This window comes from Heterocephalus glaber, unplaced genomic scaffold (assembly GCF_053883595.1).
Source record: "Heterocephalus glaber isolate CG9 unplaced genomic scaffold, H.glaber_assembly_v1.0 deba00001773, whole genome shotgun sequence".
Lineage (NCBI taxonomy): Eukaryota > Metazoa > Chordata > Mammalia > Rodentia > Bathyergidae > Heterocephalus > Heterocephalus glaber.
Window position 1 is genome coordinate 12,286,999 of NW_028258463.1, and position 23,880 is coordinate 12,310,878.

General features: G+C 44.2%; 3 protein-coding genes and 1 pseudogene across 8 annotated transcripts in view; 2 read left to right on the forward strand and 2 right to left on the reverse strand.

Moving 5' to 3' along the window:
• Positions 1–11,071, forward strand: part of Meioc (meiosis specific with coiled-coil domain) — a 28,411-nt gene extending 17,340 nt beyond the window's left edge. The window contains 3 exon segments of the mRNA XM_087202481.1: positions 5,934–6,114; positions 7,034–7,187; positions 7,189–11,071. Of these exon segments, the coding sequence (XP_087058607.1) occupies positions 5,934–6,114; positions 7,034–7,187; positions 7,189–7,282 (429 nt within the window). The 3' untranslated portion in view covers positions 7,283–11,071.
• LOC147821077 (large ribosomal subunit protein uL23 pseudogene) lies at positions 3,430–5,940 on the reverse strand (annotated as a pseudogene).
• On the reverse strand, positions 10,431–20,277 carry Ccdc43 (coiled-coil domain containing 43). The gene is made up of 5 exons (XM_004859204.3): positions 19,997–20,277; positions 16,686–16,773; positions 15,191–15,326; positions 13,490–13,545; positions 10,431–11,860 (listed from the first exon to the last, which is right to left on the reverse strand). Exons 1-5 carry the CDS (start codon positions 20,201–20,203, stop codon positions 11,673–11,675), a joined length of 675 nt encoding a protein of 224 aa, XP_004859261.1. The 5' UTR covers positions 20,204–20,277; the 3' UTR covers positions 10,431–11,672.
• A 73-nt stretch (positions 20,278–20,350) lies between these two features.
• Adam11 (ADAM metallopeptidase domain 11) overlaps positions 20,351–23,880 on the forward strand; it is a 43,375-nt gene continuing 39,845 nt past the window's right edge. For 4 of the 6 annotated variants that reach the window (XM_087202483.1, XM_087202486.1, XM_087202484.1 and 1 more), the window contains exon 1: positions 20,351–20,937. The gene's annotated coding sequence lies outside the window, so the exon portion shown is untranslated. The remainder of the gene's footprint in view (positions 20,938–23,880) is intronic. The other 2 variants (XM_087202485.1, XM_087202488.1) reach the window with 2 other exon arrangements.

Here is a 23,880-nt window from a genome sequence, read left to right on the forward strand (position 1 = left end):
TGAACAGTTTTTTTAAGTCAATTGTACTTTCTCCCATTTTTTCGTGGACTCCTGTCAGTCTTATGTTATTCTTCTTTGCATCATCTAGCAGCTGCTGGATTGATTTCTCATGGTCCCTTACTATTTTTAAGAAATCTCTGTTTTCATGGTCCTTCACCGCAATCCTGTCTTCTATAACTGTTATTCCATCTTCAGATTCTCTTAATCTGCTCTGCATGCTTTCAGTGGAGTTTTTAATCTCCTGAATATCTGTTTGAATCTGTTTCATGGCTTCCATTTCTTTCTTATGCTAGGCATTCATGGCTTCCAGCATGTTTCTGAGCTCATCTGTTTTTTTATCTGTTTCTGTTCTAGAGCCTCTAATCATGTCTTTCACTCTGCTCACCATCTCTGCAGATATCTGGGAGATTATTTCTGCTTTGAATTTTTCTAGAGCCTCATTCATCGGTTTTGTTACTTCCTGTGCTATCAGTTCAGGGTGTCCAGATGGTTGATTATCAGACTTTTCCACCTCATTTCCCCCAGAATTTGCCTTTTGTGGAGTGGAAGTCTGAGTTTGTGACTTGCTTAAATGTCTTCTCATTTTTGTTTTTGGTACTGTCCTTGGTTTAGTTCCTGGGTTGATACTTTGAAGTTACTTATTGTAAGTATCTTTGTTGATGTATTTAGAATCCTTATGGAATGATTGCTTCTCAGAGCTGTCTTCCAGATATAGCTAGTCTTTAGGTTTTGAGTCTAATGGCTCTGAGGCTATCTCATTTTCATTATACCAGGAAGGACAACTGATTAGATCAATCACAACACCTTAGCCCAAGTGATACAGTCAGCAACACCATAGCATCAAGTACATCTTAGAGAATGATAATTTGTGGTAGTTATTAACTTATCACCTTTAACTATGAGAATTAAATCCAAATCAAGGACCAACCCAATATATGTTTATATTGGATAAACTCTTCAATATAGGAACTTTCCCCTTCAGGATGCCGAGTTAGAAGGAGTTGGGGAGGGAGGAATTGGTAGGTAGAAGGATAGGACAAGGTTAGCAGTGAGACCATAGAGCACAGGCAAGAGAAGGAAAGAGAAGAAAAAACAAAGAAGAAATACAAATTAGGGCCAGAACAGGAACACAAAGGGAGATGAAGAATAATATGGGAAAGCAAGGGAGCAAGGCAGAGAGAGAGAGAAAGAAAATAGAAGAGAAAGAAAAAAGAGAAAAATTAAAATTTTAAGAGTAGAAAAGAAGGAAAAAATAGAATATTAAAAATGAGAGCAAAAAAATGTGGTTATTTTGAAAATAACAAATAAAAGATATAAATGAAGGGCCTCCTTCAGGTTATGTCTCTGCTGTCACAACAGACAACGTGGCCAGCAGTGTGCAGTTATAAGTCAGTGAGTCTCAGCAAGCTAGTCCCAGACCCGTGAAATTCAGGCAGATTTCTGGCTGCAAGTCCCAAGTTAAGCTCCCTGTCCTTCTGCAAGTTTGCACTCTGGAAGGTTCTATTGCAGGTTTCAGCTGTCTTTCCCCTGAAGGAAGTCCAGGTTCTAATGGGAGCTGATGATCCCTCCAACTTACCAAGCACATTGGTCTGGCGTGCCTTTATTGCAGAGATTCTCTTCACTTTTCCAGTGGGCTTGTTTTCAGCAGGGAGCCTGAAAGTTCCTCTCTCTGTTGTGCACTTCTGCAGCTCAGAACAATGGCTTTTACGTCCCCCTGTGCCTCTGTAGTGTGGAACCAGGTAGCTTCACAGCCAAAAGGCCTGGGGGGGCGGGCCCTATTTTAGAGGCACCTGCGCAGCCAAGCTGGCGGCTGGTGGGCATGCCCGGGGGGAGTGGTCCTTCTCACCCTGTCTTGGTCGCAAGCCTGTCTTGGTCACAAGCTAGTGGAGCAAGCTGGAGGAAGCAGGTCCCAGTCAGCCTGCAACCGCTAGGCCCTGCTTGCTGAAGGATTTTAAAATCACATTTACATGTAACTCTGAAATATATTCTTTTCCATTTTTGGTTCTGGAACTATAATTAATATTTAGGAAAAGGAAAATAGTCCCACTCAAATTATATAAAAAGTAATTTTAGTAATTTAAATGATTCTTCTTCAAACCTACATTGGCAATGGAGAGACTCCAACAGAAAGAATGTTTTTATTTTTCATTTTTTTGAGGCAGCATCTTGCTTTGTGTGGTTCAGGGTGGCCTTGAACTCACTGTGATCCTTCCTGCCTCAGCCTCCTGAGAGCTAGGATTATGGCCTGTGCCACCACACTGCAGAAAGTTTTTAAAAGCAAAGTCCATTTTGGTTTTGTTATTGTTGTTTGTTTGTTTGCTTTTTGAGACAGGATCTCGCTGTGTAGCCTAGGCTGGCCTTGAACTCAAGGCAGCCCTCCTGTCTCAGCCTTAGGAGTGCTAGGATTACAGGTGTGCTAGGATTACAGGTGTGCACCACCACGCCTGGCATTTTGAATATTATTTATAGGGACAGTCTAATTTCTTAGGCACAGATACTTGTTCTCTAGTTTGATGAGTAAAGTAGCTTTTATTATATAAGATGATGTTAACGGGGAATACTACATTTTTTTCTTTTTTAAAAAACCTTTTTAAATTTTTATTTTATGTTATTTAGTACTGGGGATTGAACCTAGGGCTGTTCTACCACTGAGCTACACCCCCAGCTCCCAGCACATCTCATTTTTTTATTTTGAGTCAAGGTCTCACTGAGTTCCCCAGGCAGGACTCAACCTTGCTATCTTCCTGCTTTAGGCTCCAGAGTAGCTGGGACACTGGGATTACAGGTGTCCATGTACCTCTAGGACTGCTTACCTGTACTTTTGGAGGGTAGGGAGTACTGGAAATTGAGCCTAGGTTCTTTCCACTGAGCTGAGTCTCAGCTCTTTTTAAAATTTTGAGACAGTCTTGCTAAAATGCCCAGGCTGGCCGGGAATGTAGCTCAGTGGCACAGTGGCTGTCTGGCAGGCTCAATGCCTTGGGTTCAATTTATGGCACACACCAAAAAACAAATAAAATGCTCAGGCTGGACTTAAACTTGTGATCTTCCCGCATTAGCATCCCAGAGTGTTGGTGTTACACGTGCATAACACTTTGTCTGGTTTTAACTTGCATTCTGAGTTATTCAACACACCTAAAGTATATTCAGCAATGTATTCAATATTGAGAAGCTGAGGTATACAGGTGTGCATCATTTTACAAAATAGCTTTGTTTTGGAAAAATAAAGTATCACTTCAAACAAATATTGTGAAGAATCCTGATGTTAAATCATGCTGTAATTCAATGAATGCTTATACCTATTATTTCCTTTTTAATTTCAGAATTTTCTAAGCAGCTTAGAGTAGGTATTCTTTTTTTTTCTTTTGACATCTCTCTTTTTATAAACATACTGTGTTCCAAATAAAAAGTTGATGTCTGAAAAAAAAATGCAGCAAAACAGAATATCTTGGGGCTGGGGATTTAGCTCAGTGGTGCCACACCTGCCTCACAAGTGCAAGGTCCTGAGTTCAATCCCTGGTACCAAAAACAACAACAAACAAACAAAATCAGATTTTGACTGAATAAAAGTCACTTTAGGGATTAGAAAAATCAACATATGTAATAGAGTATCATTTTTTTTGCTACCGGGCATAGAACTCAGGTCCATGCACTTGCGCAGCAGGTAGCAAAACCACTGAGCTAAATCCCCGGCCCCAATTTTCTTTTTCTTTTTTAATGAGACAGGGTGTAGCTATGTAGTTCAGATCAGGCTGGCCTTGAACTATGTAGCCCAGGCCGGCCTCAAACTCATGGTGATACTCCTGCTTCAGCCCTCTGAGTGCTGGGATTACAGGCATGTGCCACCACACCTGGCTCATCCATTTCTTTCTTTTACCATAAACTACTCTGTGGAGTTTTTTGGATGTACTACTTTTGCTTTCTTTCTTTTATTGTTTTGTTTGCCTCTCAAAGATTTGTTTGTTTTAAAAATTTTTTGAAATAGCAAAACATTTATTGGTACATTTTAGGCATACATAATGATAACACTCATCATAAGGAATTTGCACCTGTACATGATATACATCCTGCCTCTTTTTTTCCCATCCCCCCTCCCTCAAGTCCCCTCTCCTCTCTATGTTCACAAGTTTAGTTTCCATTTTTTCCTTCTATTTTCTTCTTTTTTTCTTATCCCTTCCTTCCATTCTCCCTCACCCCTCCCTTGTTCCCCTTCTTATTTGGACATTTTCTTCCCATTTCCCATATCTAGTATACATTTTAGTCCTTATTTCTACTTTCGGTTTCTCACACCAGAGAAACAGTGAGGTATTTAAACATGAGTATCCAACTTATTTCACTTAAGAGTACGGTCTCAAGGTGCATCCATTTAGCTATAAGTGTCTGAAGGGCATCCTTCTTTATGGCAGAGTTCAAAGATCTGGCCTGTACAGTTGGCAGGAAAATATTTAACACCTGAAATAGGCTTATTGTAAAGAAACTTGGCATGAAAGCTATGCCTGTAATCCTAGCACGCTGGGAGGCTGAGGCAGGAGGATTATAAATTTGAGCACAGCCTGGGTAACTTAGCATTTAGTGGGAGGAAGAAAGGAAGACAAAAATTTGATCTGAGTATTAAGGAGTACCTTAGTTTTTCCCAACATCTCCAATCCCTAAACACCATTTCTGATGAGAATTGTTAAGTCATTCCATTCCTACAGGTAATTATTTTGATACTCAAATCTTAATCAAAACTTTCTCTTTTCATACATTTTCCAAGTTTAGAATTTGAAAGATATTAGGCATAATAATCATATACTCCCCCTATTGGTCTACTATATTCAGTCCCTTTTAATCTTAATTATTATTAATGTTATTATTTTTGCTGGTACTGGGGATTGAATCCAAGGCCTTCATAGCAAGCTGCGTCTCCAACCCTTTTTTTAAATTTTGAGACCAGGCTCTCGCTAAGTCACTAAGTTGCCCAGGCGGGGCTCAAACTTGGGATCCTCCTGCCTCAGCCTCTCAGAGTGCTGGGATTACAGGTGTGTGCCACCACACCTGGGTTTAAACTTCATCAATAAGATGACTGAGGACCTTCCTATAATTTTCTTAAGCAGTTTTGACAATTACAGGATTTTTGTATTATTCAACATAAATTTAAATCAATACTTTCTGTATTATCTATTCCTTAAAATTGTCTTTAATACTATTATCTGAACATTCTGATTTCTAAAAGGGAAACATTTGAGACTCGAGGACTTGATGAGGTTAGAAGTAAACTAATGCTTCTTTCTTTCTTTTTATATGGTGAAAATAATGTGTATTTAGAATTAGCCAGCTGGACTCAGTTTAGATGATCCCAATTTTGTTGGCAACATCCAAAGCATCATCATCAGGAGCCAGTCGAACATATGCCTTCTTTCCATCAGGCCTGATTAGGGTTCTGACCTTGGCCACATCCATGTCACAGAGCTTCTTCACAGCTTGTTTGATCTGGTGCTTGTTGGCCTTGATGTCCACAATGAACACACGTGTGTCGTTGTCCTCCATCTTCTTCATGGCTCTGTGGTCAGGGGAACTTGATGATGGCATAGTGGTCACGCTTGTTTCTCCTGGGGGCGCTTTTCCGAGGGTATTTCGGCTGCTGCCCGAGCTGCAGTGTCTTGGAGCGGCGGAAGGTGGGTGACGTGCAGATTTTCTTCTTTTTGTGGCTGTGGATGCCTTTCAGCACTGCTTTCTTGGCTTTCAAAGCTTTTGCTTTGGCATCAGCTTTGGGAGGGGCAGGAGCTTCCTTCTTCGCCTTCAGCACCATCTTGGTAAAAAGCTAATGCTTCTTTCTTTACCAAATGGCTGTTGCTGCTCACATCTTTCTGCTTCACTGAAGATTTGTTTATACTTAAGGAGACGCCACAACAGTAGGGTTACACATCTCACTGAATCTGCCATGTCCCCCTCAGGTTATGACATTACTGGGCAAAATGGAGCGTCTCCGGAGCTCTCCCCTTCATCCCAACATCTCCACTGCTCTTGACAGACACTTGGAGTCCATCCACATCGTACAGTCGCGCAGAAAGGATGAGATTTTTAATGCTTCAAGTCGGCAAAGGCAAGGGGTGCCAAGATGCCAGGATGACAGAGGTACAAATATTAGTGCACACCTTCTAATAAGGTAGTGTGATAATTTGAATATTTTAAAATCAGATTGGGATTAAAAGATTGGATTTCTAAGATTAACACTTGCCTAAAGAACAGATTAGCAAGTGATCAACACATTTATTCCAAAGATACATTGTTCTACTTTGTTAATTTTATTCATTTAATTATAATGTCTTAAGACACAATCTGTTTTGTCCAAAGACTTGATTGTCATACAGGTCAGAAAATATCAAATAACAATACTTTTAAGTATTTTTTTTTTTGGTACTGGCGATTGAACTCAGGACCTTGTGCTTTCAAAGCAGGCAGCGGCACCACTGAGTTAAATCCCTGGCCCACTTTTAAGTATTTTAAAAACTAAATACTGGGGCTGGGGATTTAGCTCAATGGTGCCACCACCTGCCCCGCAAGCTCAAGGACCCGAGTTCGATCCCCGGTACCAAAAAAAGAAAAAAAAAAAACCCAAAAACTAAATACTTAGGTTAGCTCAATCAGTGGCCACCTTCCCTTCTTTTCCCTTCTCTTCCCTTCCTTCCTTTCTTTCTTTGGTTTTTTTGAAACAGAGTTTCACTATGTATTTCAGGCTGGCCTTGAACTATGTAGCCCCGGCTGGCTTTGAACTCAAGTGATCCTCCTGCCTCAGCCTCCAGAATGCTAGGATCACAGACTTTGGCCACCGTACCCATCTGATCCTTGTTTTTGTTTTTGGTACCAGGATTGAACCTCTGGACCTTGGGTTTATGAGGCAGGCAGTGGAACCACTGAGCTAAATCCCCAGCCTTGATCCTTGTTTTTATAAAAATCGTGTCTGATCATTTAGTATTGACAACACTGGGTTTCATGAGTTTAGGGATACTGAAGTGGTATCTATATGAAATGGCCCTGAATATTTTTTTCACAGATGTTTTTGCCCTTGCTTCAGCAATTAAAGAGATGTGTGTGGCTACTCGGAAAGCACGCACAACCCTGTGGTGTGCACTGCAGATGACCTTGCCGAAGACAGTAAGCACAGCGGGCCACGCAGATGTGGATAAAGTTTTACAGGACATAGTGAACTGACAATAAGGTCCGTGAGAGCATGAATAGCAGCAATCCAGTGAACCAGAGAGGTGACACAAACATTAAGGAAAGGCCACAGAAGGAAGAATGAAAAGCTGATAAGTAAATTTATCAAGACATATTAACAATTTTTAATGAACTTGTCAAACTTCAGTACATTAATTTTCTTTTCAACTTAGTTAATACCTTAATGAAGTCGAACTTCTATTTAAAAATCTATTTGGAATGAATGAGATAGTGAATTTAGAGGCAGAGTTGACTAGGAGTTCTGAGTAGTCCAACATAACAAATTTCTTTAAGCAAATTAAATACTTCCTAACAGCTAAAATAGTACTTAAACTCATTCTGCAGTGCAGGTAAATGCAAATATCAAATTCTTCATTTAGTTCTGCCTTAGTATGATTCCAAATAATGAATGTTAAGTGACTGTAACCCAAATATGGCTACAGTCTAGTAACCAAGACAATGTTGATTGTGATAGGAGTGTTTTCCTTACAAAACTGGATAAACCTAAGAGATGAAGGAAAACAAATATTCACGTAAAAATTTAAAATACTACCACATTTATAGATTTGAAATCTTAGTGCTTAAGTATACGGAGGGAAATCCATCCGATTCTCCTAAATTAGTGATAAAAGTGCCAGTGCAAAAACCATGCAAGTTATTGGATATAAAACCTGTTCAAATCATTTGTGTATATTCTTTACAATTTATACTATTAATAATTTCTAATTTTAAAGTTAAAATTTATTCTATGAAGTATTATTTCTAATTTTAAAGTATTTAACTTGAATCAAAACATTTCCTTTATCTGGAACTTTTAGACTTGATTTACAGTCACTAAAATAATGACAACTGTTTTAATACCCTTAGTTGGCTGTCTTTTATGAGGGTATCACGAAGTTCTAAAAGGTAATTTTTTAAGGTTAATCCTTAACTAGTTTAGTTTGCATTTGGTTCATTATATTTTGTGCAGTTGTGTTCATTAGTTTGCTTCTATATTTTTTTTTTTAAAAAAGAGTACTTGAAAGCTTGGCTTTTCCTCTTTCTCATCCCTTAATACCTGTTATGGAACCCGAGTAATTTATTAATACAAAACGTTAGTATTATGTGACTCGGAAGATCTGCGTTTTAACATTTCCAGCATGAGTTGAACTATAATATAATGTACTGATGAAATTTAATTGTATGCTTAATCAAAAACACTGATGTTTTAAACGTTGTTTTTCTTAGTTTTAGAAATCCTGGTATTTAAAAAGTGTAATCACACCAATAAATTTTCTTTAGATGATGTGTGGAAGACACTGCTTGCAAATGCAGGAGTAACTGTAGGGAGAAACATTTTGATCACTGATAAGCCATAGAACTACTCAAATGAATTGCACGAGGGTAGTCAAATAAAATAGATCACCCCACCAGTCACTGCACAGAAAGTGGTTAAGTTTGATATGAGACATGTTGGATGTTATAAAAACAAATACTGTACTGAATTTAGTCTCTCAGGAAAAGGATAAATTGTTGAAAATATTTGGGTTTTTTTTTTTACATTTGTATCAGTTTCTAACTCTCAAGAGTTACTCATATCAGAAAACTTAACTGATAACAATGTTTTAATTTCATAAGTAACAGGGTTAGTAGATTGATGCCCTTCATATATACTTGAATCGCACATGAACACCTTACCTTCAAAGATGAAACTTTTATTATCTTTACAGTAATCTAGGCAAACCAGAGTAAAATTTGGGTAAAAGCTTTAATATGACATTGGTCAGAAATGAAACTACTCCATTTAAAAAAAACAAACTTTGTTAAAAATTAAAAATCACAAGTCACCCAGTAGCTATTTCTTTTATTAACTGGTTGTCCCTTTCTACTGTGTAATGTCTAATAGATGGTTCTTATGTACCACACATCTTAAGTACAACCTACAGAAACGTTATACACAGCTAGGCATGGTGGCACACACCACTAAACCCAGCACTCTGAGGCTCAGCCTGAGCAATTTAACCATTTAGCAAGACCCTGTCTCAAAACAGAAAATAAAGGGCCGGGGATTTACCTCAGTGGTTCCGCCACCTGCCTCACAAGCGCAAGGACCAGAGTTTGATCCCCGGTACCAAAAAAAAACCCAAAACAAAATTAAAAAAAGGACTAGAGATGAAGTTCAGTACAAAGGCCCTGCATTCTATTCCCAGTACCACCAAAAAAGAAAACAAAAAAAATCACACAAAATCTTAAGTGAAACTGGTAAAGCTGGTGCTCCCACCATTTCTAATTGAAAGAAACTTGGTGTATTTTTATGGAAAAAACAATTTGTATAAAGGGATTTAAAAATTACTCTGAATTATTGTATTAGTATTCTTCCAATTTGATTTTTTTCAGTACCAGGAACCAAACTCAGGACCTTGTGTTTGCCAGGCAGGTGGTGCCACTGAGCTACATCCCTGGCTCTTCCTATTTGAATAATCTACTATAAAGTTTTAGAGGGTTGGTTGGGAATTAGTTATGACTGAAATCTCAAGTTTGGCCTAATACTCAATCTTACTCTAGAAGATGTGGTCATTTAAAATTTGCCCTTTGAGGGCCGGGGATTTAGCTCAGTGGTGCCACTGCCTGCTTGGCAAGTGCAAGGTCCTGAGTTCGATCCCCGGTTGGGGAGGGGGTGGGGGGCCCTGCCCTTTGCAATATTAAACATTTTAGATATAAAGGATTTATAGTCACATGAATGGACAATCATACTCAAAGCCTAACAAGCTGATTCTTTCTGTTGAAGCACTAGTTGGAATGTATACTAACTGGGACATACTTATGGAATAGTCCCAGAAGGAAAAGTCAACTGCTAACAAACAAATACTCGTGAGGGGTCCATGGGTATAATCTGACTCCTTTGGAGACCAAACCGAGAATAAACCAAATCCCAAAATAAGGCCCCTAATGAAACAGGCTCAGATGCCACCTCCTACTGCTATCACCAAATAAAGAACTAAACCTCCACTAGTAACTCAAAAGACCTCACAGCCAATTTACTGACTTTCCAAAAGACAATAATCTTTATGATCTCCTGATCTCACCTCACAGAAAGGAAATCTGAGGAAAAGTTTATGGATTCCAGGGAGAAGAGGTTCTACCAGTAGAATGTAGGTTATAGGCCTAATTAAAGCATAAAGTAAAAACACTCCTAAGTGACTGTCTACATAAACTTCACTTCCACCGGTACCTGGAAAGAATCAGACAGAAGATAGTGATTTAAATAAAGTTTATTTTTTTTAAAAGATGGTTATTTTTTCAATGCCACAGTTACGGGACTGTGAAGAGGCAACGTATCTTCTTTTCTTTATTCATGTCTTTTTAAAAAAAACCTTCTGGGGCCGAGGATTTAGCTCAGTGCTTTTGCCACCTGCTGCACAAGCGCCAAGGACCTGAGTTCGATCCCTGGTACCAAAAAAAAAAAAATGTAAAAACTATTTTTAGTTTGTACCATATCAAAAAAAAAAAAAAAAAAGCACCAGTCTGGCTCCTGGGTGGTAGTCTGCTGAGCCCTGGTTGCTCTGCTGCAGGAGTCAGCAAGGGAAGGGCCTGGCCTGCAGCACTGTGGCTGTGACCAGGACAGGAGTGGAGCCCTGTGACCTCTGACCCCAGGCTCCCACCCATTCACTAAGTTCATTAAGCACCTACCGGACCTGTCCTGCGTATCTTTGCATCACCAAGGGTTCCAGTGCTTTTCTTACAAGGGTAATCCCTCCAGTTTCTCTAAACCAGGAACCAGCGGTCTTAATAGTCATGATTTAGGGCAAATCAGGATTAAAATCTACCAGCACTCAAGGAGATTCATGATTATAAAAAATTAATCTAGCAATGATATCCTTACACTCAATGCCAACTTTCTTCTTAAAGTCACTGCCCAGAAAAAGAAAAATACATAAGTATCTCTATTTAAAAACTTTTTTCTGTCCTGTAAGCTGAAACTTTCTTAAAAAACATTCTCAGATCTACAACATTCCCTTGCCAAATAGTCCTTTTCCTAGTTTGCCGCCATGTACCCTAAACTGGATTTTCAGCAGGGCTTCCTATCTCAGCCGGGAAACCGCTACAACTGGGGCACCAGCACCTGCACAGCAGCCTGCACCCCACAGAGCAGAGGTCCCAGCTCCACTCCTTCAGGAGGAAACCTGAGTCAGCTTTCTGAATCTTGCTCTTTATCCAAGGAAGATTTCTTTTTAAAAAGGTGCTAAAGAAGCCTGGGAGTTGAATAATAAAATATGAAGGCTGCCCCATTCTAGGTCTTTGGTAGAGAACGACTAGAATATGACTGCCCACACCACTGAATACACACCTATCGTAATTAGAATGATTGTGATACTCCTTTTAACCATGTAAACAAGAGGAAACCTTTTGCCACAATGCTCTCAGACCTCCTAAACACGTCTGCGAAACCCAGCTCGGCTTGAGGTCCACGAGGGGAAGAGCGAAGCTGGCTGAGGTTATCGCTTCCGCTCCCCTCTCTGTGTCCTTTTCCTCTCCTTTTCCTTGCGCTCCTGCTTGGCCAGTCTGTCCCTCTCCCTCTGCAGCTTATCCTGTTCCTTCTTCCTTTGGGACTCATCCCGAAGCAAGTCCCGCTCCAGTTTCCGAGCGCTGAGGACGTCCTCCACATTGGTGTTTCGGAACAGAGCTGAGGTGAGTTAAGGGATTGAGAAGCAGGTAACAGTGGCCCGAGCTAGCACTATTCCTCGCCCTGCGGTCCTCTCGCCAATGCTGAGCTCTAGCCTTCAGAGATAACCCTTGTGTTTATCTTCGGTCTAGGGAGAAATGCTAACACTACCAGGACAGAAGTTCTAAAATGTCCTTCAGATTAAAATCGCTTTCAGATTTTGGGTTTTTTTTTTTCTTTTGGTCTATTTTTGTGGGAGGTTTTTGGTTTTCTTTCAGATTTAACTAAATCTGAATTTTAAAGTACATTATCAAAATGAAGGTTCAAGTGTAAATAGTTATTCAACACCCGAATACTGCTGGCATAACTATGATAGTTCTAGTGATAGGAGTGTAACTGGAAAACGAACTTGGCCCATAAAAATGCTTGAAAAGTTAATCTTATCAGTTTTTCCCTTACGTACTGATGCTAAAGGAAAAACTGTTCTAATAACCATAAAGACTGAATTCATGAGAAACAAAGTAAGTTTAACAATTGTTAGATTTTCTTTTCTTTTTTTTTGGTACCAGGGATCGAACTCAGGTCCTTGTGCTTGCGCAGCAGGTGGTAAACCCACTGAGCTAAATCCCCGGCCCTAGATTTTCTAACTAGTCAAAAACTGTATTCCTCAGGGCTCGGGATTTAGCTCAGTGGTTTTGCCACCTGCTGTGCAAGCGCAAGGACCCAAGTTTGATGCTTGGTACCAAAAAAAAAAACAAAAACAAAAAAACTGTACTCATTTCTTTGTTTTTTGAGACAGGGTCTCGATATGTAGTTCACGCTGGCCTCAAACTCACAGTGATCCTCCTGCCTCAGCCTCCCAAATGCTGGGATTACAGGTGTATGCAACCATGTCCAGCTCTCATTTTTTACAACTTTAAATAACTTTAGTATCAGACAAGCTCCTCCCTTAAAACATGACTTTTTTCTATTTTAGTGTTTTAGGCTCAGGCTGTAGCTCAATGGTAAAGTATGTGCCTAGCATGCACAAGGCCCTGGTTTAACCCTAGCACCACAGTGAATGAATGTGTGTCCCTGAAATCACCTCCCCTTCCCTAATAACCAACGTCCTCCTTTGCTCCAAGGTGGACTTAGAAGCTGCCTTCTCAGGGCTGCAGCTCAGGTCAGGATTGTCAGGAGGGTCCTTCCTCAGCACAGATGTCACTATGTATATTTTCAGCTTAAAACGTTCAGTTTTTGTGTTCTCTTTCCAAGAAATTATAAGGTTCCTGAGAACAAAAAGAAAACTCCATTATTGTACTGGTTTCCAGAGTGCCAAGCAACCCAGATCTGCACCAGTGCACAGACTCTGAAGAGCTTGCTCCCAGCCAGCCCTGCACAGAGCCCACTGACCCGCTCAGCCTGGGCAAAGTGCTTCTGCAGTGACAGCAAGCCTTTCAGAGCTTTCCAGGATAAGAGGCTGGCTGCAGCTCGTGTGCCTTAGGTTTGCCACCACTGTCCTAAGGTGACTACCTGGGCCATCTAGGATGGGCTCACAGTGCTGACAGAAGTTCCTGGAGATAAAGGGAACCCTGGCAATGACAGCAGAATGAAAGCTGACCCTCAAGAGGACCTATGGAGACACATGGGGACGGACACAGAGAAGGATACATTTGTCAGAAGCCGTGTTCATCCCAGCGCCTGAATCGTCATTCTCATCTGCTTCAGTGACTGATGTTAAGGAAAAGTTGGAAAACAAAGCCCTGCACATCCCAATTCAGCATCAGAAACGTGCAGCAGACAGGTGGGCAGGGAAGCGGGCTGGATGCAGGGAGGGTCCCGTCGGGATGACAGAAAAGGGGTGAGGCGAACACCTGTCATCCTAGCACTCGGGAGGCTGAGGCTGGAGGATCACTGCCAGTTCAAGCCCACCCTGAACTACATGGCAAGCCCATCTCAAAACTCCAAAAACAAAAAAACAAAAAACAAACTCCACTTAGGGAATTCTGTCCAGAGCTTCTAGAATCCTTTTCTTAGAGGCTGAGAAGAAATGTAAGTTATTCTGGGTGACAGACCTGCAAGCCAGGCCACAGGGAGATGCCCTCTCAACAGCGGCTCTTGAAGCACTGTTCCCAGGAATATACCTTCCTGGACCCCAAACCTCTTCAGCCAGAAACACTGGAGGGAAAGCCCAGAAATCTGAGATTTAACACATCCTCCAGGACAGCCAGTGCTTTAAAAGTTCTCTTCTCACCCAAGAACTGATGTTCTGTCATTAGGGTCACAGTGCTGCCAACCCTGTCAAGGCAGCCACGGGGAAATCCCGGCAGAAACAGACCCGGAAGCACTCAGGAATTCCTTCCCACTCCCATGATGATGCCGCTGACACTTCTAGGGCGATGGCCCCGACACAATGCGCCAGACCCCATTCATGTCAGCCAGGTAAGTTCAGCGTGTCCTCTGTCAACGTCACACCCACAAGTGACCTGCCAGCCCCCAATGCTTTCTGTATCACACTCAGATCCCAGCTTTATTCTGGTGTTGCGTGGGGCTTGAACTCCATTTGTAACTACAATCACATTGGGAAGTCACAGGAGGCTGCTCCTAACTCAGCACACCCTCAGACACCCAGGTTCTGGTTCTGACCTGCCACTTGCATCCCAATGCCTCGGATGGTTCTTGGTGCCTCAGTTACACTCAGGACACCTCACCACACAGAAAACCGTCAGGTGAACAGAGACGTTCTGAGAGCACAGTATAAGCACTCCACTGAGGCATGACTTGTTTCTCGCTGAAGTTTTCAGGAAGATACTGATCATGTGTTAAAAACAGAAGTCCAGGGGGATTTAGCTCAGTGGTGCTGCACCTGCCTCGCAAGCACAAGGTCCTGAGCTCGATCCCTGGTACCAAAAAAAAGTAGACGTCCGGACCCAGGGGTCAGCTCAGGAGCAGAGCACGCGCTCACTCACCATGTGGGAGATCTGGGCTCCATTCTAGTACCAAAATGTGTCCACATGAGCGTGTGAGAGTGTATGTATGTATGTGCATGTGCACATGTGTGTATACGTGTGTATATGAGCAACCCGCTCAACTTTCCAGATCATGGCTCACATCCACACAGGGCCACAGAGGGTCGCCTTTTCTTCTTGGTACCAGAGATAGAACCCAGGGCCTCTGCATTGAGCTACATCCTCAGCCTTTTTATTTTTCAAGTAGGGACTCGCTGAGTCACTAAGTGGCCCAGGCTGGCCTTGAACTTGCTATCTTCCTGCCTGGCCGTGTCACTGTCATCATAGAGAAAATGAAGCCAGGTGGGGAATGGGCCACTTTTTAAGGTCCTGTAAGCCCTGGCTGAGCGGCAGGGAAGGATATTCCTCCTCATCGGTTATGTCAGCGTACTGCGCCAGCAGGGCGGCTTTCCTCTGCCGCTGCTCCTCCGACACCATCCGGGGCTTTACCACGATCTGTGCCTGCTTCTCAATCAGGGTGGCAATGGCCTGGACCTCATCTGGGAGGGGTGCAGGAAGGGACAGTGTGGTAACACGAGAGGAGAGGGGTTTGTGACCCCAAGCCTCCTGTGGTACACCTGCTGACTCCAGAGCCCTGGGTTCAGGGAAGCTGCCTCAGGGGCCATGAGCAAGTAGAACCAGGTTTTAGGCCCTAACCCATCTTCAACCAGAGAAGTGCTGCCGCTTAAAGGGTTGGAAAGCACTATGCTGAAATCACGGGAAAGCGCCCACACATGGGACTGTGCTCGGGATCTAGAACCGACACAGGCTGCTCCCTTTCAAGTTTATCATTATGCCATGTAAAATTCTTAAGAATATTTTGCCCAATGTGGAGGTGCAGTGTTTGTAATCCCAGTATTTGAAAGGCTGAGGCAGGAGGATCACAAGTTTGAAGCCAGCTTGGGCTACATAACAAGATCTTGTCTCAAGAAGAAGAAAAAAAAAGAACATAGTATTTTGCCACATTTTAAAATAAGATCACTTATTGTGTTCTCCACTGTCAGGGAAGGAACAGGGGTATAAAGCAGCATTTCTCCAGCCTGGCTACACAGGAAGGTCATCTGGGATGCATTTGGGAAAACACCACCAATGCTGGCCCAGCCAGCCCCAGGGGACTCTAGCGCAGCAGACAACCGCATCAGGTTGTGAGTCTATGATTTGCATGTTCTCAGCTAACTTGCCAGCCTAATGCTGACTATATAAGCCCATTTCAGCATCTTAAAGGGTGAAGAGCTTAGCTGAAGACACAGTCTGTGTCACAAAATGAGAACATGAAAAAGGTATAAGATGAGAAAAATGTAGCTGACTGTACCCGCAATGCCAAGCTTCACAGGCCACTGGAAAGATGAGAAAAGCAAAGCCACAGGAGCTGGAGATTTAGCTCAGTGGTTCCGCCGCCTACCTTGCAAGCGCAAGGACCCAAGTTCGATCCCCAGTACCAAAAAAAAAAAAAGTTAAAGCCACAGTGGTGCACTCCTGTAATCCCAGCTACTCAGGAGGCTGAGGCAGGAGGATCACAAATTCAACCCCAGCTTGGGCAAATTAATAACTTGGCAAGATCCTGCCTCAAAAGAAAATGTTAAAGGGCCAGGGATTTAGCTCAATGGTTCCGCTGCCTGCCTCACAAGCACAAGGTCCCGAGTTCAATGGGCTGGGGTTGTAGCTCAGTGTGAAAGGCTGGGGTTCAATTCCCAGTAGGGAGGGGAAAAAAAGAAGAAAAGTTAAAGCACACTGCTGGCTGCTTGCCAGCGGAAACCTTCCAGGCACCCGTGTCCAAAGGAGGATGTAAAAGTCTCCGATCAGCTGTGTGCCGAGGCTCCGGGAGAGGCCCTGGGGGTGACCACAAACACCAATGCTACCTTCTTTCTTCACTTTGGGGACAACATTCTGAGATTCCGACCACCGTTCCACAATCTCTTTGCAGATGGTAAGGAGGGAATCTTCTTCCTAGTGGGAAAAGCAGATAAATTAATTTCCTGAGAGCTCATGAAAGCAACAGCCACCTAAAGAAGGGCTACCCGGGGCACAGCACTCCTGATGGAGCAGAAATCAGACTATGGAGTCAGGCAGGATTCAGCCATGTGGACAGATTCTGTCGGGTGCCAATGCACACCTGCAATTGCAGCTACTTGGGAGTTCAAGGCCAGCTTGAGCAACACATTAAGACCTCATCTCAAAAAAATAGGTAGATAAAACTTTTAAATACATGTATATTGCATTTTTTTGTTTACTTTTTTTTGGTATTTTTTCAGTACTGGGAATCAAACTCAGGACTTTTCACTTGCCAGGCAGGTAAAGCACCACACTAAGCTATATCCCCAGTATACGCTGCATTTTAAATTGACAATAATTGTACGTATAATTGTGGGGTACTATCTAATGTTTTAATGTTTCCGTTATGGAATGATACAGTCAGAGTAATTAATAGGTTCATCTTACATACTCACTAGTTCGCTGCGTGAAAACATCTAAAGTTTTCTTAGCAGTTCTGAAACATACAACGAATCATATCATTTATCACAGTTGCACTCAGGCCTTGGGTCACTAAATCCTCTTTCCCCTCTCCCTGAGAGTCTCTACCCTCTGCTCAGCATCTTCCATTTTCCCTTCTACCCTCCCCACTTCTTTCAGTGCAAAAAATCCATCGACAGGGCCAGGGATGTAGCTTAGCGGAACTGCACCTTCCTGGCAAGCTCAAGGTCCTGAGTTTGATCCCCAGTACCGAAAAAAAATAAAATGCATCACCTAGGTCAAAACTTGCCCTGTGAAGTCAGCTGATGTGGTCAGACAATTCTCCAGGGTTCGTGGGCTGTCGTGCCGCAGCACCTCTGGGGCATGGGGCCCCGGGGACAGGCAGGCAGAGGGCCCATCTTCCCCTCAGGTCAGTTGAACAGAACCACGCTGGCTGTGGATCAGACACCTAGGTGCCTGTGCCAGGCCTGTGAGCAGGGCTAACTCTCTGAGCTCCTGTTACTGGTGCCTGACTGTACACCACACTCTTGAACCTTACCTCAATTCTTGCCAACAAACTTCATAATCCCTAAGATTTAGTATCAGCCCAGTCTGGCAACTGTGCCAGACGGGCTGTGCTTGTTGTTTTTCCTAGAAAGGATTTGACACAAATGTCACGGTCAGCCAGGTGTGGTGACGCACACCTGTGTTGGCAGCATAGGGAGGCTGAGGGAGGAGGGTACTGCGAGTAAGTTAGGGGCCTCTGGCATATATGCCTCCAGACAGCTAACTGAAAGCAGCACTTTGAATCAGGTGCTCAGCATACAACACACTGCATTCTCTTCAGCTGTTTCAGCGACAGAAGCCCTGCTTCACTGTATGACTCCTGGCCAATTCTTCCCAGTCGGTGTCCACATAGGAGGATAAGGGAAGCTATGAAAAAACCAAACATGGCACATGAACCAGATGGGGGTGAGAGGGGCCTTCAAAGATGATTCTGACTTCTGCAGCTTATGCTGCGACACACAGACAGAAAGAACTACATTTTTTCTCGATCATCACCTCTTCTCTCAAGAGTCTGTTAGCAGCCTAACACAGACACCTGCTTCCCTTTATCAACAGAAAAACACCACCAAACAAGGGCACCATGAGAAGGGTTGGCTAAGGCAATGGTACCCAGAAGTAACGAAGTTATTTTAACAAGCTCATCATGGAGTCTTTAGAAAATTGCTTGAATGGGGAAATGGGATAAAATAAAATTAAATTTATTAATTAAAAAAAGATGACTCCCAGCTGGAAGTAAAATTCAAGGGCTAGCCATAGTGGCGCACACCTGTAATCCCAGCCACTTGGGCTGCTGAGACAGAAAATCCAAGTATTGGCCAGCCTGGGCAACTGAGACCTTGTCTCAAAATAACACCGAACAAGGGCTGGGAATGTAGCTTGGTGCTACAGCAAGTGCATGAGGACCTGGGTTCAATCCCCACTACCACCAGGAAAAAAAACACCAAAAACTAAAGTTCCTTGCCTCTTATTCCTTGTGTAATCTGCAATGTCAGGATCCAAGAAAAGATTTTATTCCACTGGGCTGTATTTCCACCAAACTCCCAAGCTGCTATACAAGCTTTGTTTAAGTTTTCCTTTTTAGGGCAATCTCAACAGAGCAGGTTTGGGACGAAAAGGGTTCTCACCAGAGGGATCCGGGACAGCTGCTCATGAACTGCACTTGAGATTTTTTTTTTTTTCTTTCCCTTTCTTGCCCCCCACCTCCGCAGAATACTTCTGGACTTGAAACAGTTTCCTACTTTCTACAAAGTATGTATGTGTATGTTTATATCTATACAGTATTCCTAGTACCTTTGATTCTCTGTTCACTGTGACAGATGCCAAAGGATAAAGCCCTTGACGGACTGGTGGCTTTCACAGTAGCAGTCCAGTTTCCAAGATCTCTAAACCATGAATGCAAAGACAACCCTAGTTTTCTACAGTATTTAGCAATGATGCAAGTAAATTTACTTTCAAGCTCCTTGTTTTTAAAAGGAAAGAGCCTGCGGAAGCCACAGACCAGCGAAGCCACAGAAACTATTCGAGTGTGGGTTGGAGCGAGAGTCGGGATGAATGTAGCAGAAATTACCGGGTTTGAAGACTGGACATCTTGATCACTTCCTACCTAAACACCGCTTAAAGTACGCATTTCGGAAGGAGTGAATCTGGTCAGAAGACAGCTAGCAAACTTCTCTCATCTCATCCACCGCCCTCCATACCAATGATCACCAAACGCCTGGATACTGGAAAGGACAATCGTAACACTGCCTTCAGTTCCGCCCGCCCTGAAGAGACCTCTGCCACCAGCTCACCTTTGGACTCCTACCTGAGGGGACTTCTACCGATTTTGGTCGTGGGGCAGCCCCAGGCACTGCCTCCCAATGGGCAGACAGCCCAGAGCGTTTTCTTCCCTCCTCGGAACACTGAGGGAGGCAGGACTGGTTTTGGGGACTGATGATCCTAACCCCGACCCACTTAGGCCTTCGGAGGGAGCCGGAGCGCCCCCTCTGACCGGTGACCTTCCGGCTTCAAACCCTGGCAAGAAACCACCCCCTGCTCTCGCGGCCCCGAGCTCGGGCCAGGAGCGCGTTCTCCCAGGTGAGGCTACTGGGCCTCCGTGACCCCGAGTAGGGAAGGGGGTGCCACGTGCCGCCCGGGGTTCTCCGCTGCTCACCAGGAAAGCACAGAGGATGCACTGCAGGGCGTCCAGCTTCTCTTCCTCCTCCTCCTCCTGCAGGACGCCGAGAATGTAGGCGCCATACACGGCTCGGTCCACTCCCAGCGCCTCCAAACGCCCATCCAGCCAGGACCCGAAGACCCCGCCGCCGCCGTCGTCGCCTGGGCAAGAGGAAGACGCGGCTGTCTCGCTGGGCGCCGCCATCTTGGGGCCGGGGTCCTGCCAGCCCCCGAGGCGCCCACCGCAGTGCCTGACCGCCTACTGCGGCCCAGTGCGCATGCCCAGGGAATCCCCGCCCACCGTGGCGTGGACGCGGAGCCGGGCGACGCGAGGTCACGTGGTGGAGGGGTAGGCGGGGCGAGCGGGGCGGAGCCTCACACGTGCTCAGGACAGCCTCAGCTCTGTTTGGTCGACGCGCAGGGAGGCAGGCCGGGCCCTGCCAGCTCCTCCTCCTTCCCCGGCCACCTGTGACGACGGGGAGCAGGATCTTGCCGCAGGGCCCTGAAGGCAGACGAGGACGTCACCGTCTGCGCCTCGGGGATGGTAGCCCGGGGTTAGGGTGGAGTTGCCGTCCCTGGCCGCCCTGTGCTGTTGGCGTTGAGGCTTCCTGAGGCCGAGGACAGAGGGCAGCCGGGCATGAGAAGCCAAACAGAGCCCCGTGCGGGTCACAGGTGCGAATGGAGCAGCCCGAGCCCCGGCGTCTGTGTGCGCCTGAGCCTAAACGCAACCCCGGGAGGCAGGCAGAGGCAGCCCGCGAACACTGGCCTCGGCTTCCAGTCCTCAGACGCTTCTCTTCCTATTTTCCTTTTGTTCAGGAGCTTGAACCCAGGACCTTGCACGTACTATTTTTCATACAGCAGTAGTCCTCACAAAGGATTTGTGTTTTGTTTCGGTTTTTGCAGTGCTGGGGATGGAAGCCAGGGCCTCATACATGCTAGGTAAGTGCTCTACCCCGAGCTGCAACTCTAGATCTTTTTTTCTTTTGAGACGGTCTTAAGTTATCCAGGCTAGCATCAAACTTCTGATCCTCCTGCCTCAGCCTCCCTAGTAGCTGCGATCACAGATGTGCCACCAGTGTGCTTATCTGACAAAACATTTTTCAAAGTATCAGCAAACTGGGCCGGGGATTTAGCTCAGTGCTAAATTTCAGTGCTAAAGTTCCGCTGCCTGCCTCGAAGGCGGAAGGACCCGAGTTCGATCCCTGGTACCAAGAAAAAAAAAGAAAAGTATCAGCAAACTGAGTGAAGGCTCTCCACACCCTAAACATTAAGAACGTCCTCCTTGGCTAGCTTTATACCAAAGAAACCATTGTCCTGAGTTTTTAAAAATTCATGTGAGGCTGGGCATGGTGCCACACACCTGTAATCCCAGCACTTGGGAGGCTGAGGCAGGAGGATTCCCTGGGCTACATAGTTCAAGGCCAGTTTGAACTACATAGACCTTGTCTAAAAAAAAAAAAAAAGGTAAAAGGGGGCCAGGGATTTAGCTCAGTGGTTTCATCGCCTGCTGCGCAAGCGCAATGGCCCAAGTTCAATCCCGGTACCAAAAAAAAAAAAAAAAAGATAAATTCACGTGAAACAGATTGATGCATATAGACAAATAACAAAATTACAGGAAAAAAACTCTGATTTCCTTTATACACTATAAAAAGGTGCTTTGAGGCTTAAAAAGGCAAAGTCTTGGAGGATAAAAAAAATTAACTTCTTAGTCATTTTACAGGTTTTTTTGTTTTTTGGTACCAGGGGTCGAACTCACAACCTTGTGCTTATAGTTTTTAAAAATACAAATTAAATTTGCAAGGATGTACCATTTCTCCTCAGGTCAGAAAGTCTAGCAGTAGCACTGGAGTGTAGCTCAGGGGCAGAGTGCTTCCATAGCACGCTTGAGCCCCTGGTTTGGATCCTAGAAAACTTCTGGAGAAAAAGTGTAATGTTCCTTGTGGTAGCCTGGGAGAGGGTAGTAGACGTGCCACACATTGGAGGAGAAAGTAGATCTGAGCAGGCTTTCAGAGGGCTGTTTGAAAAGACCCAGCATTTCTACTCCAGGGAGTTTGCAATGAAAACCTGCAGAGTGACGAGGGCGTTCACTGAGGAGAGGCTTGCTGTGTATGAGCAGCTATTGGAAAAGCCTGGTATTGTGCGGCTGGAAACTGAACGAGGTACTGGGGGTATGGCTGAGTGGTCATGTGTGCCTAGCATGGGTGAGAGCCTTAATAAAGGCAAAATGACTGTTTCATTTACCTGCATGTGGCATGCGCTTGTAGTCCCTTCACTTGAAAGGCTGAGGCAGGAAGATTCCTTGAGCCCAGGAATTCAAGACTAGTGTAGGGAACAACAAAACCCCATCACATACACACACACAAAATTAATACAAATAAAAAAGCTTTTTATATACTGATGTGTACCAAAATTCAAGATATATTTAAAAAGCAAAGCTAAAACAGTGGGTTGTGTTTGGTGCCGTTGGCATTTGGAAGGAAGTTGGAGTGGGGCAGGTGTGGATGTGCTGTCCTCGAGGAAGAGACATGGACTGCGGTGTGGGGCTGGTGCTCAGGAGAACTCCTTGTGAGCTGTTTATTACATTTATGTCCCGTTTTTTAAAGAAATAAGTCCTATTTGGGGGCTGCGGCTGTGGTGCAGCAATAGAGCAAGTGTGGATGTAGCGCAAGGCCAAGTTCGATCCTGACACTGGAGCCTTTGAAACCCTCCGATGTCCTGAGTTTGGTATTTATCTTCCTCTGGAGTATTCTAAACAGCACATAAGTAATAACTGTTACAACATACATATGTGTCCATAAACGGTGTAGTACATTGTCTTGTGTATTGTAATTTTTCACTCTGCAATGTGGTTTTTCTCCTTTTAAGAGTGTTTAAAAAACCCATGTAAACCCATGTTAATACATGTAGCTCTTATCCATTGCTTAAACCACTATACAGTGTTTCACTCTCTTTTTTTGGTGCCTGGGATCAAACTTGGGACCGTGCGCTTGTGAGGAAGGTGGCGGAACCACTGAGCTAAATCCCCTGATTCACTCTTGAATATATCTATTTAATCCATTTTTTGCTGCTGCTGCTGCTGTTTAGAGACAGGGCTTCTCTATGTAACCCAGGCTGGACTTGACCTCATTGCAGTCCTCCTGCCTCCGCCTCCCAAGCGCAGGGACAAAAGGTGCGCACCACCATGCCCAGCTAGTTGATTCATTTTTGTGACAATGAACATTGCGGTTATTTCCCAGTTTTCCCAACAGTGCTTCAGTTCACATCCTTGCTTACTGTGGGAAAGTATCTAGACCAGTGACCATCAAACATATTTTTGCCACATACGCTTAGCATTAAAAATACTGGCAGCAAGCACCCCTAATGTATGAATATGTAGTCCTTAGACTTTGCTCATATGAACTGCTACACCAAAGTAGTATGTTCATCGATATACCAAAAAAGGGGAAAATAACTGTAGAAAGGGTGATTTAAAAAGTGAAGTAGGGCCAAGTGGCTCCAGGATCACAAGAGACCGCTTGAACCCAGGAGTTCAAGATTGTCCTGGGCAGCGTAGCAGAACTCAGAAAGGAGGGGATGGGGGTCAGGCTTGATGGTGCACACCTGTGATCCCTGCCCCTGGGAGGCTGAGGCAGGAGGATCACTGTGAGTTCAAGGCCAGCCTGGCTACAGAGTGAGACCCTGTTGAAAAAGAAAAGGAAAGGAAGGAAGGAAAAGAATGGAGGGAGGGAGTGGGGTGGGAGTGACTCAGGCAGGATGTGGGCCTCCGTACAAGGCAGGGTACAATCCCTAACACCACAGAAAGAGTGAAATGATAACGTAGTACAGACTGTCCTGAACTCACTGTATAGCCCAGGCTGGCCTCATTCATGGCTATCCTCCTGC

Coding starts and splice junctions, on each gene's coding strand:
- Ccdc43 (XM_004859204.3), bottom strand. CDS start 20,203: ATGGCGGCGCCCAGCGAGACAGCCGCGTCTTCCTCTTGCCCAGGCGAC. Junction 16,774..19,996: donor GCATCCTCTGTGCTTTCCTG/GTGAGCAGCGGA, acceptor TTTTCCCACTAG/GAAGAAGATTCCCTCCTTAC. Junction 11,861..13,489: donor GAACACGGCTTCTGACAAAT/GTATCCTTCTCT, acceptor AACTCACCTCAG/CTCTGTTCCGAAACACCAAT.